General features: G+C 46.8%; 1 protein-coding gene across 4 annotated transcripts in view; it reads right to left on the bottom strand.

Annotated features, from left to right (window-relative positions):
- The window catches only part of LARP4B (La ribonucleoprotein 4B), a 94,190-nt gene that overhangs the window by 47,169 nt on the left and 32,474 nt on the right, over positions 1–14,547 (bottom strand). For 3 of the 4 annotated variants that reach the window (XM_038530230.1, XM_038530229.1, XM_038530231.1), the window contains exons 4-5: positions 1,740–1,890; positions 1,253–1,393 (exon numbers count right to left, since the gene is read on the bottom strand). In XM_038530230.1, the coding sequence (XP_038386158.1) occupies positions 1,253–1,393; positions 1,740–1,890 (292 nt within the window). Of the gene's footprint in view, positions 1–1,252; positions 1,394–1,739; positions 1,891–6,393; positions 7,987–14,547 lie in introns of those variants that run through there. The other variant, XM_038530228.1, reaches the window with a different exon arrangement.

The following is a 14,547-nucleotide window of genomic DNA, read 5'->3' as shown; positions in this document are numbered from 1 at the left end:
GAAAATAAAACTTACAGAAATGCTGGGATGCACGTCAAATATGTGAAGTTTACTGTACATCAATTATACTTCATTATTGCTCTATATCCCCAAAAAATTAAGCAGAGGAGCGTGCTAGGGTCTGAGGAGAAAACAGAAGGCGCCAAACAGCAGTTCGGGAGCTCTCTGCACTGAGCCCTGTGGCAGCACTGTGGGGCTGTGCCGAGCGAGGGCCAGCGGGAAGTCTGTGATCCCGAACCCAGCCACAGTGGATCCATTCAGGAACAGGCACACAGGAGGCAGAGAACTTGATGGAAAGAAGGTACTACTGGGAAGATGCTCTGGGTGACACAGGCAGAGGCGGGGGCGGGGGGGGGGGGGGGGGCGTGGGAGGCAGATCACAGCACAGGCATCCAACACTGAGGGCTAGTAGCCACAGTGAAGGCAAGGTCTTCACAGGGCTGATCTTTTCAGGGGAAAAAGAACACTGACACACCTCTGTGGTGTGGAAGTCTGGTGTGCAGGACCAGACCACTGCAAGATCGGGTGTTACCACACCAGCTCCTGGTAAATGACAGCAGCAATGCAAGCGGAAGGTGGGCCTTCTCCAACACAAGTGTAGCTCTAGACAGTCACCTGAGAGATCAACACGCTCAACAGGCGTCTGGTCCACTCGATTCCTATTAGCCAGTGTAGGGGAGGATTTCTCCCACTCAAGCTACCCCATCCCACTGTGAATGATCAGAGTGCAGCCTACCCCAGTCTGCTGGGACTTTAAAATGTGGCTGGTCTTTTATATAACAGTGGATCCAAAATCAGAGGGGAGCCATCATGTCCCATCACCCTCGGTATTTCTCCACTGGCCCACATCCTGGTCCCAAAGAGAACGACTCTCTTCCCCCTGCTCTTTTCTTCTGAAACAGCCTTAAATACTCCATAAAAGAACCAACCTCCTTGGAGTCTGACTCTCGATTTCAACACAAATGTTTCCTCTCTGACCTTTTACTGACACCTCACCCTACAGTTCATCTTCTGCTTCTCCTAATTAAACCAGACCCGCCTTTCAGGAACTGCTCAGATCTTATACACCCTGTGGCCCCTTCCTGACTAGAACTCTTCATCTCTGTATCCACTTAAGAGGGAATTTAAAGTAGAATCAAAGGAAGCAATGAAAGGCACAATGATTAGAGAAAGACTTAACAGGCTAAATTTTAAAAAGGAACATGAAAAAGCTCACATTCTACATAAAAATGAATTCATAAAATATCTTTACCAGTTTCACTATTTTCAGGCGGAGATTCATGTTCTGAGTGATCCAGAGCCAAAGTGCTCACAGCGGTTTGGTCTGACTCCTGCAAATCCGATAGTGCCACATTGTCATGACTTTTGTCACCATCGCCATTGGCATCCAATCCTGTAATTAGGAATTTTACCCCAAATTTTATGGTTAGAAGAATAATTTTCTCTTAAAACAAAACAAAACCTTACAGCTGCAGTTACTTCAATTTTTTAACTTGATTGTGAAAGATCCTCTGGCTCTTAAATACTGTAACAAATCACACGACACAAATTTTAATTTTGTTTTCAATTTTTTAAAAACTTATTTTCAACTCATAACCCCGAGATCAGAGTGGCATGTTCTACCAACTGAACCAGCAAGGTGACCCAATTAGCAATTTCTTACAGAAGGATTAAATGAGAACAAAGACAAAGCCTTGAGAGCAAAGGTGCTCCTCATCATACTCATGCTCATAACTCACCCTCCTGGCCGCAGTCTGTGCAAGGGCCTGAAGACTCCTCCCAGTCCGCACTCACACCGCCGTCTGCTGCACTACCCGCATCCAGATGCAGCACAGGGGTCCCCCACACTTTAGCATTAGGGTTTAACTCTGAAACCTTGGCAGTCGGTACCTAGGGGAAAATGGGACACAAACATTTGTCTCTGAATTCCAGTCAAACACAATTTTACTTATTAATTCATACGTGAAACGCATCTGTGCAAGAAAAAGGCCAGAACGGCAGAGTCTGTCTTATGTGTACACTGGGGATGAAACGTGGTGCAAAGTAACAAAAGTCGAGACACCAAGCTCGGCTTCACTCACCATCAGCCTCCTCAGTTCCTACTGAGTGGAGGGCTCTCCAGAAGTTGCAAATGAAAGGATGAGGGACCTGCCTTCACAGATATTCAGTAAACAACTGGGGATCCAACTGTCATCTCTATTCTAGACACAATTCAGACTTACAAACCTGAACAGAACGCAGATGAATACGTTCTTAAACAAAGCTCAAATACTCATACTATGAAGGATACAGAACACGCGAGCCGCTTGGAAGAACAGAGATCTTCTAATGGGTCTGCAAGACGGGTGCTCCGTGCTGCCTCCACTGTGAACCTGCTCATTTCCACGGACACTGGCCTCCTTTCTGTCCGGCTGCTGGGGCAATACTGGGACAGTGTTCATATGCTCACACCTTCATTTCCTGGTGCACCTAACAACCCCCTGAGTTTTCTTCTCTTGTTCACACATCTCAAGTGAACCCAAATCTAAAGAAAAATCAAGGGCAGCCCGGATGGCTCAGCAGTTTAGCGCCGCCTTCAGCCCAGGGTGTGATCCTGGAGACCCGGGATCAAGTCCCGTGTCGGGCTCCCTGCATGGAGCCTGCTTCTCCCTCTGCATGTGTCTCTGCCTCTCTCTCTCTCTTTCTGTCTCTCATGAATAAATAAATAAAATTTTTAAAAAATAAAAATAAAGAAAAATCAATGTATCTGGGGCAGCTACTCCCCAAACTCCAGTTCATTGTCAGTTCTATCAGCAAACCTAGCCAAATAATACCCAGGTAATACAAGCCTTGATACCACTACGCAGGGATCAGAGCTTCCTGGGAGGGGGATGAGGGTCCCGGTCCCAGAGGCCCCCAGGGAGCGCCAGGCAGGAGCGAGCCCTGAACTGGAAGCAGCCTCCCAGCACCCCTGCATGAGCCCCAAGGGCAGATGCGACCCAATACTACCATGATGAGCCCTCGAGGAAATGTGTAGATTAACAATCTTTAGATGACAGAATAAATTCATTCTGGCTGTGGTGATTAAAGCTTTCGGTGAGAAACAAGACTATCTCCGACCATGACAGGAGAGGCCAATGTGGTTACACGACAGCATGCATTTTGCACCCCGAGGAGGTGAGAGAGCCCAACAGGCTTTCCCTTCTTCGAGGGTATCACACTCCAGAAGCACGGATTCTTCAGTCTCCCTTCTGATGGGACATCTAAACTTCCAGTTCGTTTTCAGTGCAGTGTGAGGACAGAACGATGAACAAAGCAGACACAACCCCTGCTCTCATGAGGAAAGAGCGCAACGCAGGAGACACTCCATATTTCACAGACATCATCACCCTCCTTCATCATTTACTCTGTTTTCCACCTGTGTTTTGTTGTTGTTCTTTGTTTTGTTTACCTCATGCCCCTCTCTCTTTCCTGGTCCAATGCTGATAGAAAGACCTTTTACTGGCTGGACTCTCCACCACACAACACACATGAAGTTTTCCCACGTTACTGTATTCAACCCACTAAGCTGGCCCTGACCTCCACTACACAACCACACGTCCTCTAAGTTCCTACCACCCACGAAGGGGTCCTTGCCACTGTCAGCACCTTCTGCAGCTAACTGCGCTGGAGCATTCCCAATACGTAACACGATTTTAGGCAGTTAAGCAGTATTCAAGTGTGTATCTCACATGCCACAACTGAATAGAAATCTATCCTTAGGTAATTTACTACTTAAGCAGTAAATATTCAAATCCAAATCAAGTATTTGGGATCTAACACAATTTCAAGCAGCTAACCAGTGTTGAAGTGAGACTCTTGAGTGACAAGGCATGAAAGAATGGAGACATATAATTAGGAGCTGCTGGCATGACAACTACGTCGAGTCTGCTAGGTGCCAGGCACATTCCATGGACTTTCCTGAGCTTAATCACAACAACCCTATGAAGCTTTCACAAATAAGAATACTGAGGCAGAGAGAGGTTAAGTAATGTGCCCACCAAGAGAGTAATTAGAAAACTGTTCTAACATCAGCAAAGACAAAACATTACCAAGAGTTCATGACCTCCATTTAATTCACATGAAAAATAACTTGTCTTCCTTGTATGTCTTTAAGGTGTGGGTCTTGTCCTGCAGTCATGTGGAACTCTAAGCAGCCATCAACATCTCAAGTTTCACCTGCTTGGCTACCTGTTTTATTTTTCCACTGAAAAGTCATGGCTGAGCAGTGGTTATTAAAACCAAAAGTGAGCTGACCTCAATAGCTGCATCCTGAAGCAATTTTATATAAATGACCCACACCACTCTTTCAAAGTACAGCATCCATAAATCCTGATGTTCTGAAGAAACTCTGCACCCCAACACCAGGCTCCATTAAAAAAAAGAAAAAAGAAAAAACCAACAACCTAACAATTCATAAATCTGTGTTTTCTGGACAAGAGAAAGAATGGTCCACTGACAGGTTACTGAGTAGGAATCAGAGGAGCTAGTATCAGAGAAGGGGACAAGGGAGCTGAGGAATATAAAGTAGGTGAGACGGCGGGGGAAGGAAACTTTCAAACTTTTTATTTCGTAATTGGTAATCACACCTTGCTTATGTACTTCAAGGCCTAATTTTCTAGAGTTTTTGCCTCCACCACTACTTAAGAAACAAAAGCTATTAACTTCAATGTAACTCTTTTTAGCAAAAATCCCAACTGTGGGAACAGAAAGGAGGTTAAATGTACATTTCCCTAAGTTACAGGGTTACATTTACACTTATGTTCATGTAATTGGGACTAACATTTGAACCACATCTATCTCCTTACTACCATCAGTCGTTTTTCTTGTCTACAAAAATCACTAATAATAAACTATCATCAGGGCTCCTGAGTGGCTCTGTCAGTGAAGCGTCTGCCTTTGGCTCGGGTCATGATCCCAGGGTCCTGGGACTGAGCCCGTATTGGACTCCCCTACTCAGTGGGGAGTCTGCTTCTCCCTCTCCCTCTGCCTGTGCCATACCCCTCTTCTCATGTGTATGAGCACACACACACACGCTCTCTCTCCTCTCAAAATTTTTAAAAATTAAAAAATTATAAAAAAAAAAAGAAATAACAAATGTTGGCGAGGACGTGGAGAAAGGGGCACTCTCTTATACTGTTGGTGGGAATGCAAACTGGTACAGCCACTCTGGCAAAGAGTATGGGGGTTCCTCAAAAAACTGAAAATAGAAACTCCTATGATCCAGCAATCCCACTTCTGGATATTTACCGAAAGAAAACAAAAATACTAACTTGAAAAAAGTGTCTGTACCCCATGTTCAATGCAGCATTATTTACATTTATAATAGCCAAGATAGGGAAACAACCTAAGTGTCCACTGAAAGATGAATGAATAAAGAAGACGTGGTATATATATGTACAATGGAATATTACTTAGCCATAAAAAAGAATGAAATCTTGCCATTTGCAATGATGCAGAGGGAACTAGAGGGTATTTTGCAAGAGAAATAATCAGACAAATACCATATGATCTCACTTCTATGTGGATTCTAAAAACAAATAAACCAAGCTCATAGACAAAATCAGTAGTTGCCAGAGGTGGGAGCAAGAGCTGGGAAAATGGGTGAACTGTTTTTTTGCTTCTAGTTTAAATGAACTGAATTTATAAATACATAAACTACTGGTTGAGTCAATGAGATTCTGCTGTTAGAAGTATGCCTTTCAATTATACAGTGAAAAGGACTACTTTCAGAGCAAGACTAACTTCATGTTTGTTGAGCGTTGGTGTTTATCACAGACTAGCTAGAAAGATGCTCAAATTAGCTGCCCACTGCAGCAGCATCTGTGAAGCTTCTTTCAAATGAGCAGGGCCGGAGCACCATGGTTGGAAAGCTCTGCAGGTGCTTGGACTGCCAGGAGGCAGACTTCAGAGCCAGGTAAAAGCGGCAAACTTGTAGCAGAAAGCACAGATTCTGAGTTTTCTATCTATACTGTCCACATGTGGACTTTTGAGAAGTGACTTTAAAATTCAATGGACAAATGCCTGTTCTGTTCCAACAAGGGGGTCATGAGGAAGGACACGGTCCGGGCAGGGCAGCCTTCGAGAGTGCACACAGAAGAGGCCTGCACCAAGCTGCGTCTGAGGGCCGGCAGTGCTGGGTGCAGTGCTAACCAGAGCTGGCACACCAGCTCTGGCCTAAACATACCAAACAGCAAACGGAGTCACGGTCTCCAGCTTGGAAACGGTTAAGCTAATGCTGTGACTCACAGCCTCACGTAAACATTCAAATGACTGCCCATTACTTAGAATAAAACTTCATGGCAGTTAAAAGCAATCAGAGTGAAACACCCGCCTTTCACAGCACAGTAATAAAGACTGATAAATCATACTTACTAACTGTCCACCTCTATTTTGCCATCCCCAAATAACAGCATCCTCAGCCACCAGGAACTGATACGGGGGCGTCTCCATCCAGTACAAGGCGACTTCTAGGTCTGGTGGCCTCCTGTGCAGACACTCATTAGGTACCTGTTCCTCTTCGAGGGCTTCTCTGCCACCCGTCTGTGCCCAAGGACAGACCTCCTGGTACCCACTGCAGCCCTCGGCCAGTCCTTCAGAAAACGGCTGACTCACAAACCCTCCCAGTGGGTAACAGGCAAGTTCATTCACAAACTGGGAGTACAATTCCTCTGGGAAGCTCTGCCAATCCCCTCTTGCAGGGCTTTCAGGAATATTTACAGCATCTTCTGTGAGTGGTAAGACGTGGTCCCCGCAGGGTGGTACCGCGATCTCTGCAGCCTCACCTGGGATGACAGGAATGACCTGCAGGCCCTCGTGACAAGGGGCTGTATATCTGTCCGCTGGGGCAGCCTCAACACTGGCCACACACGAACAGCCCTCAAGAGTCTCACCTAATTCCAATTCCCTGAGAGTCACCCGTGGACTTTCCATGGAAACCACAGCACCATGTACCGCAGGTCCATTAAGCACGGGCACGGCACGTCTCTGGCTGACACGGTGTGCGTGTGTGCTCATCCCACACACATCGATGTTGTCTCTGTCCCCTCCCTTACCTGCTGGTGCTGGCTGGCTCGCCCCCGACGTGCCACCGTCTAAGGCATCAGAACTTTGCTCAGCTGACCCTGAGGAAAGCGGCCCCAGCCCTGCATTTTCATCGCTGTTAAGAGAGTCCTTCTCTTGTACCTGTGACCTCCACTCACCTGAACCTGAACTCTGGTTTGGAGGTGGGGCAAGATCCACATCCTCATGTCCATCATCCTTCACTGCGCGGGGCTCATGGTTCTCCTCCGTGGGACGGCTTCTGCAGCCGGGCTGCTCTGCCCTCTCGGGCCTCCTGCGCATCCGTACAGCCAGACTGGGCACTGCCCCACATGGTGCCGTATTGGTTTCCCGCTTGACGGGGGTTTCAGAGTCTGACTTCACGCTTCCTCCGTCCTTCTTCTTGGTCTCTCTGGGACTGCCTTTCAGTGACTCTTTTCCAGCACTTTCTAAGCTTCGCCGGTCACTCTCTATACTCTTCACAGACATTCCATCTTCTGGGTTAAAACTCAGGCTAGTTTCACTTTCTTCTTCAGCGAAGGTGAAAGCAAATGCAGAGGAGATGAAGTTACTCTTAGGACACTGGGAGCCATCAAGAGTCTTGTCATCCGGGAGCACCTCCTGTGAGCTTCTGAGTTCCGGGGCGCCCTTTCTTTGGCACGCTCCCTCCGAGTGTGTCTTGCACGGTGTACCAATCAAATCACAGATGTGTGCGTGGGCCATGCCGGCCCCGCCATCTGCACACAGGTCTACCTGATGTGAAGATCTCCATTCAGAAGCCCTCTGTCCATGACTCTCTTCCTCAAAAATGCTCATTTTCTCCTTATCTTGATAAGATGAACCATCTTTGTTCGCAGGCTGGATGCCTCCGGGTTTCGGGCTGCAGCCGCCCTGCTGCTGCCCCTCGCCCATCGCGGGCCCCAGGAGGTGCTCCGGTCCAGGATCACCAGGTCTCTTAGGGGCTGCTTCTTGGCAACCGGTGTGAATGGGGAGACGCTCGCTGCCAAAGCTCAGGGAAGCGACACGGCTTTCTGGACTTAAATGAATCCCTTCTAGAGCCTGGGGAAGGAGTCTACTTTCTGGTCTGCTACCATGGCAGCTCAGGGGCCGGACAGAATTATCCTCGCCTTCCTTCTCCGAGCTCACACTCCGGCCTACACTGGCTGCCACAGCCCCGGGCTCGCCGCGTCTCTCAACTTCTGAAAGGACGGTAAGTAAATGGACATGTGCGCCAGCCATCAGACTTACCTGGCCCGCACGACAGCTCTCACACTCCTCGGGGGCGCCCCGCGCACGGTCTGCGCTACCACCCCTCTTGGGGAGTACGCCCACGTCACATAACGCACCGCTTTCAGTGTGATCCTTAGAGAACCCGGCGTAAGTGTGTGCCCTTAAAGACATAGTCATTAGTTCAAAACCCGGCGTAGCGTTTGGCGTAGCGTTTTCCTTAAACACTGCCGTCACTTTGCTTGCCCTGGGCACGCCCCATGGGGACAGCTCTTCCCGCCGAGCGTCTAATTGTCCCAGCCCCTGTGCGGCCCTCAAGGGCGGCCAGGCCCCTCTGCGAACTGCCTCAGAGGTGACAGCTGACCAACTGTCTTCTACTGCAGCTGCTTCACACTCGGGGGCACCCAGCTCATCAGCTACGTCCAGGCAGTCAGGGTCTATGACACAAATACTGTACAACTCGCGCGCTCTCTCATGCCTCCGAGCTTCGTGATCCACACACACAGGGTTTTCGGCCTTCGCCCCCCTCCCAGGTGTACCCGAGGAGCTCACATCGCTGCTCATCTCCACATCCACCGCTACAGACCTAGCCCCGGTGGCCGGGGGCTGGCCGAGGTGGCTCGGCACAAGGGCTGCTTCCCGCACATCCCGGTCACGAGGCCCCAGAACACAGGAGAGAGACGCGTCACGTCTGGAATGACCATCTTCCGAGAGACCCGGCTTACAGACGGAGCTCACACAGTGCGTGACCGAGACGCTGTCACAACCCCGGGCAAGAGCAACGCCTTCGGAATTCTCCGCGCTCTCCTGTAAACGCTCACACCTCATTAGGAATGGGCATGCTGGAGAGGAGACCGAGTGCGACGAATGCCTCAGCCCCCGACCCTGCTGGCACCCTGGCCCCATGAAAGCCGTCGTCCACAGATGAGCTCCGGCAGCTGCCCTGCTGCCTCCATGTCTGACACCGTGAAGCTCCTCACCTTCAAGGGCATCAAGTAATGAAGACAAAGCTTTACTTATCTTGTTCTCCGGCTCCGGCTGCTCCGTAGATTGCTGCAACAGACCAGCTTTTTCACTGTCACAGTCACTACTTAATTCTTTGCTGAAGCAACAACCCATGTTCCAAAGTTCAAAAACTCACAGAACCATGCCTGGCGTTCTCGGAGTCTCCACAAGTGCAGCTCACGCTAACTTGTTAGGATTTCTGACGAGCAGCCGACACCCAGATACCAAAAATAACCCCTTGCATGCAGTCACATGTCCCTGCCACTCAACCCAAAATCCAAACTACGATGACAGGCCCTGCCAAACAGCCATCCTTCTCCACGCACTAAAAACCAAACGGCACGTGGAATCCAAAGACTCAGAAGAACAATAAATAATTTTTATGTGATTTTTCCTACTCTCATAAACTCAATTTTAAAAATCCCTACAATTGTTATCCCAACCAGAACAAGATATTTCAGACTCTTGCTTCTTCCAGTGTTTCAGCATTCTCTAAATAACCTACCACGGATGCGGGCAATCAAAGAAGTGAGCGTGTAGATTTCCCAAGGAGAAACAATTAACGTTCTCTTCAGAATGTACAGGCAGGGCTGCCTGGGTGGCTCACGTCATGATACCGGGGGTCCTGGGGTGGAGCCCCGCACGTGGGGGCAGGGGAGGGGGTAAGCTTCTCCCTTTGCCACTCACTCCCCTTGCTTGCACTATCATATAATCTTAAATAATCTTAAAAAATAATCTTAAAAAATAATCTTAAAAATAATCTTAAAAAAAAAAAAGGCAAAAACAAAACCTAGAATACATAGGCAGTCATAGTTGTAACTCATTTTCTGCCCCAAAAAGGAAGTCTGCGGGTGTACAGAAATCATTGCGAGGCATGAAGTTGGAATGGTGTTCATTAGGGATGCACACTGGAATGTTTATGGTGAATGGCCCATCATCTGGGATTTGCTCTAAAACACCAGGCAAGTAAGGAAGTAAATACATACGTATCATTTTTCTAAATGTGTGTGTGTAGAGGGAAGGAAGAGATAAAACAAAAGTAGCAAAATTGGGGGGGAGGGGGAACTCTGAGTTCACAGGGGGCATGCAGGGTTTTACTTTATGTTCTAACCTGCACAGATGTCTAAAAATTCTCATTAAGGGATGTCTGGGTGGCTCAGATGTTTAGCGCCTGCCTTCGGCCCAGGGTGTGATCTTGGAGTCCCGGGATCAAGTCCCACATCGTGCTCCCTGCATGGAGGCTGCTTCTCCCTCTGCCTATGTCTCTCATGAAAAAATAAAATCTTAAAAATAAATAATTAAAATTCTCACTAAGACAAAGGAAAGAGCAAGAGAAAAAGAGAAAAGAAGAAAATCGACACCCACCAGGCCAGTAACAGGAAGTACCTCGAAAGCTCCCAAGTCCTTCTTGGTCCAGGTTACCTGTTCAGGTGTGAGGCTCAGCTTGTGTGCACTAAGTGAATAAGTTTTGGCAGATCATCTCACCTCTGTGTGTCTTTCCTCATTTGTGAAATGGGGCCAACAGTAGCACCTACTTTTAAGAGTCGTCATGAAGACACTGAGTAAAATACTCAGAACAGAACCTTAACACCACTGTGGCCCTCGCACTCTGGTCCCGGCCCACCTTTAGAATCACCTCTTACTCTGTGATGCCATCCTCCTTACCTTCTCTATTTCATCCAAAGGACCCAACCAAACAACCAGAGCACAGCCTGTATTTGCTCAAACCATCTGTCAGGTCTCCTAGCTGTGCTTTCCCACTCTTACCGTCCTTTGTAAGGCCATCCCTCCCAACTGTGCAAAACCACTGTCTCCCAGCACCACACGCTGGTCACTCTACATCTCTTAGAAAAGCATTCTAACAGCAAGTCTTAGTTTCTGTACCATCAGCTACCTCAAACTGGGGTCTGTGGTGCCTTGGGAATCTGCAGGTACCCTAAAAGATTAAAAGATGCAAACACAGGGACGCATGGGTGGCTCAGTCAGTAAAGCATCCAACTTTTGATTTCAGTTCAGATCATGATCTCAAGATCCTCTGTTGGGCTCTATGTTCAGGACACAGTCAGCTTCTCCTTATTCCTCTGCTCCTCCCCATGCTCGTGGACACTCTCTCTCAAATAAATTTAATTGAAAAAGATGCAAACACAAAATCTTAAACATTTGCCAATGTTTGTATATAGCTTTAGGAGCACGGTAGCACCACGTGACAATACTTAAATTGACCTGCTCTGAGAAAAAAAGTTTGATTTAAAATGCCCCAAATTTGGGCAGCCTGGGTGGCTCAGCAGTTTAGCACCACCTCTGGCCCAGGGCCTGATCCTGGAGACCCAGGATCGAGTCCCGCATCGGGCTCCCTGCATGAAGCCTGCTTCTCCCTCTGCCTGTGTCTCTACTGCTCTGTGTGTCTCACATGAATAAATAAAATCTTTAAAAAAACAAAAAAATAAAATAAATAAAATGCCCCAAATTCAATCCTGCCTAGTGAGGACTAAGTGACACCACATAAGCCAGAGAAACAAACAGGCAAAAGTTGTGGGAGAGTTGTTCATGTGGTGTTCAGGAGCTCAGGCTGTGGAAAACTCAAAGAAACCCTAGGTAACTAGTACCACGAGTACCTGGTGATGTAGCTTTAGTTCTAGCAAAACATCACTTGCTAGTCTAAATGAATGTCATTAATCTGCATTTTATTGGTTTGGGCAATGAAGTTTTAGGTCTGTGTAAAATTACATGCATTAAAAGTTTATCAGTAGTTCTCTATTATTAGAAAAACAACTTAATAACAACCTAGAAGAAGTTCCCATGTAAAAGGTTACAAAACATCAGGCAAAATGGTGAACTAAGAAGCTCTAAGCTTCCATCCCCTATAGAAACATCAAGAAAACAACCAAAAGTTTCTTTTTTTTTTTTTAAAGATTTTATTTATTTATTCATGAGAGACAGAGAGAGAGAGAGAGAGAGAGTCAGAGACACTGGCAGAGGGAGAAGCAGACTCCAAGCAGGGAGCCCAATGTGGGATTCGATCTCGGGACCCTGGGGTCACGCCCCAGGCCGAAGGCAGGTGCTAACCCACTGAGCCACCCAGGGGTTCCCATAACCAAAAGCTTCTAAACCAATTCTGCAGTACTCTGAAAAACCATCACAGGTTTATTAATAGCAACTACGCAAACCAAGGAAAAGCTCTCCTCCATATGTGGGCATTTCTGTGGCATGGTGTGGTCTTGGTCTCCCCTCCTGGAAGTCTGCAAACCTGATCTACATGGGCATGTGTCCATCTGTGCTATCTTAGCTGGAGGCTTCCTGAAGGACTAACTCACTTGGTCTCACATAACTCCGAACACAAATGGGGAAAGTAGCAGACAATGCTCACAAAAGCTATACGGTGGCTCCCAACCGACACCCACCTAGGGTAGCAGGTTACTGGTGGAGACACAAAAGAACCATCTGAAGCCCATAAAGGCTTGAGTGAAACTCTCTGGGAAGTCAGGGCAGTCATAAGCAGCCATGTGTGTGGGAAATTCTGAAAGCCACCTCCCAGCGAGACAGATGCTCACAACAGTCCTGCAAAGAGCTCAGGCTTTCACCTTGGGTTGATTCCCTAGTCTCTAAAAGCAAGTGGAGCTAATTAATAAGGGGCTGTCTCAAAACAAAGCCAGTCTATGAAGACTGGGAAGGTTATTGTATTCTCTTTCCTCCTTTCTTCATGGAAGAGGGGTCTGGTCTGGCCGTTTCAGTTCATGACATTTAACAGAGACCTCTGTCAAAATTTTAGCTGAACACAAGCTAAAGGAGCAGACTCCTCAGTGAACACATATAACAAGGAACAGCCTTTACAAAAATAATCTGGAAAAGTCTTGAAACAATACATTATACACATTATAAACAAAACCAAATACCCAGTTCTCAGTAACAACAACAAATCACAAAGCATACAAAGCTCACTCATTCAGAGGAACAAAATTCACTATCCCTGAGAAAGCTCAGACATGGGACTTATTCCACAGACTTTAAAACATTCTTAAATATGCTCAAAAGCGAAACAAAGACATGGATAAGGAACTAAAAATAATCAGTAAAATGATATGTGGACAAAATGAGAATACCAACAAAAAGATGGGTATTTATAAAGAGAACCAAACGGGGTGACTGGGTAGCTTAGGCAGTTAAGGTTCTTGCCTTCGGCTCAGGTTGTGATCCCGGGGTCCTGGGACTGAGGCCTGTGTCGGGATCCCTGCTTAGCAGGGGTTCTGCTTCTCCATCTGCCCCTCTCCCCAATCATGTGTCTCTCGATCACTCTCAAATAAATATATCAAATATTTAAAAAGAGAGAGAACCAAACAAATATTCTCAGGTTCACCAGTACAGTTACTGAACTGAAAAATTCACTAGTGGGGTTGGCTTCTAGTAGACTTGGCTAGGCAGAAGAATCAGCAAATTTATACAGGAGACAAATTAAATTATCTAAAGCAGTTAAAGAAAAAAAAACAAGACAAAAGTGAGTGGAGCCTACTGGACTTCTGGAACATCATCTATGTCCCCTATGGACCAACACTCATATCATGTGAGTCCCAGCAAGAGAGGAAAGGCAAGGGAGCATATCTGTAGAAACAGTGTCCAAAAACTCCCCAATTTTGATGATATTTCATGGATTTACAAATCCACAACCTCAACAAACTTAAAGTAGGATAAACACAGAGACGCACACCAAAACACATTACAATCAAACTGTCAAAAAAAAACAATATTTTCATTTTGGTATTATTAAAGGACTCTGAACATTAAAAAGAAAAAAGAGAATCTTGAAAGCAACAAGGAAAAGCTACTTGTCAAGTACAAGAGGCCTTCGGTAAGAGTATCAGCCAGTTTGTCATCAGAAACCTCACAGGCTAAGAAGATGGGGGCTGAAACAACTGTCCACTAAAAACTCCTTATCCAGCAAACCTGTCCTTCAAAACTGAAAAAACTAAGACATTCTCAGATAAACAAATGGTGAATTTGTCTGTTAACACCAGGTCTGCCCTGGAAGAAAGGCTAAAGGAGTTCTTCAGGCTAAAATGAAAAAAACATGACCAGTAACTCAAAGCTGTACGAAGACATAAAGCTCTCTGTAAAGGAATACATGGACAATTACAAAAGCTGGTATTAGGGGATCCCTGGGTGGCTCAGTGGTTTAGCGCCTGCATTTGGCCCAGGGTGTGATCCTGGGGTCTCAGGATGGAGTCCCGCATCTGGCTCCTGGTATGAAGCCTGCTTCTCCCT

Source organism: Canis lupus, chromosome 2, assembly GCF_011100685.1.
Source record: "Canis lupus familiaris isolate Mischka breed German Shepherd chromosome 2, alternate assembly UU_Cfam_GSD_1.0, whole genome shotgun sequence".
Classification (NCBI taxonomy): domain Eukaryota; kingdom Metazoa; phylum Chordata; class Mammalia; order Carnivora; family Canidae; genus Canis; species Canis lupus.
This window is presented reverse-complemented; position numbering and strand designations above follow the sequence as displayed.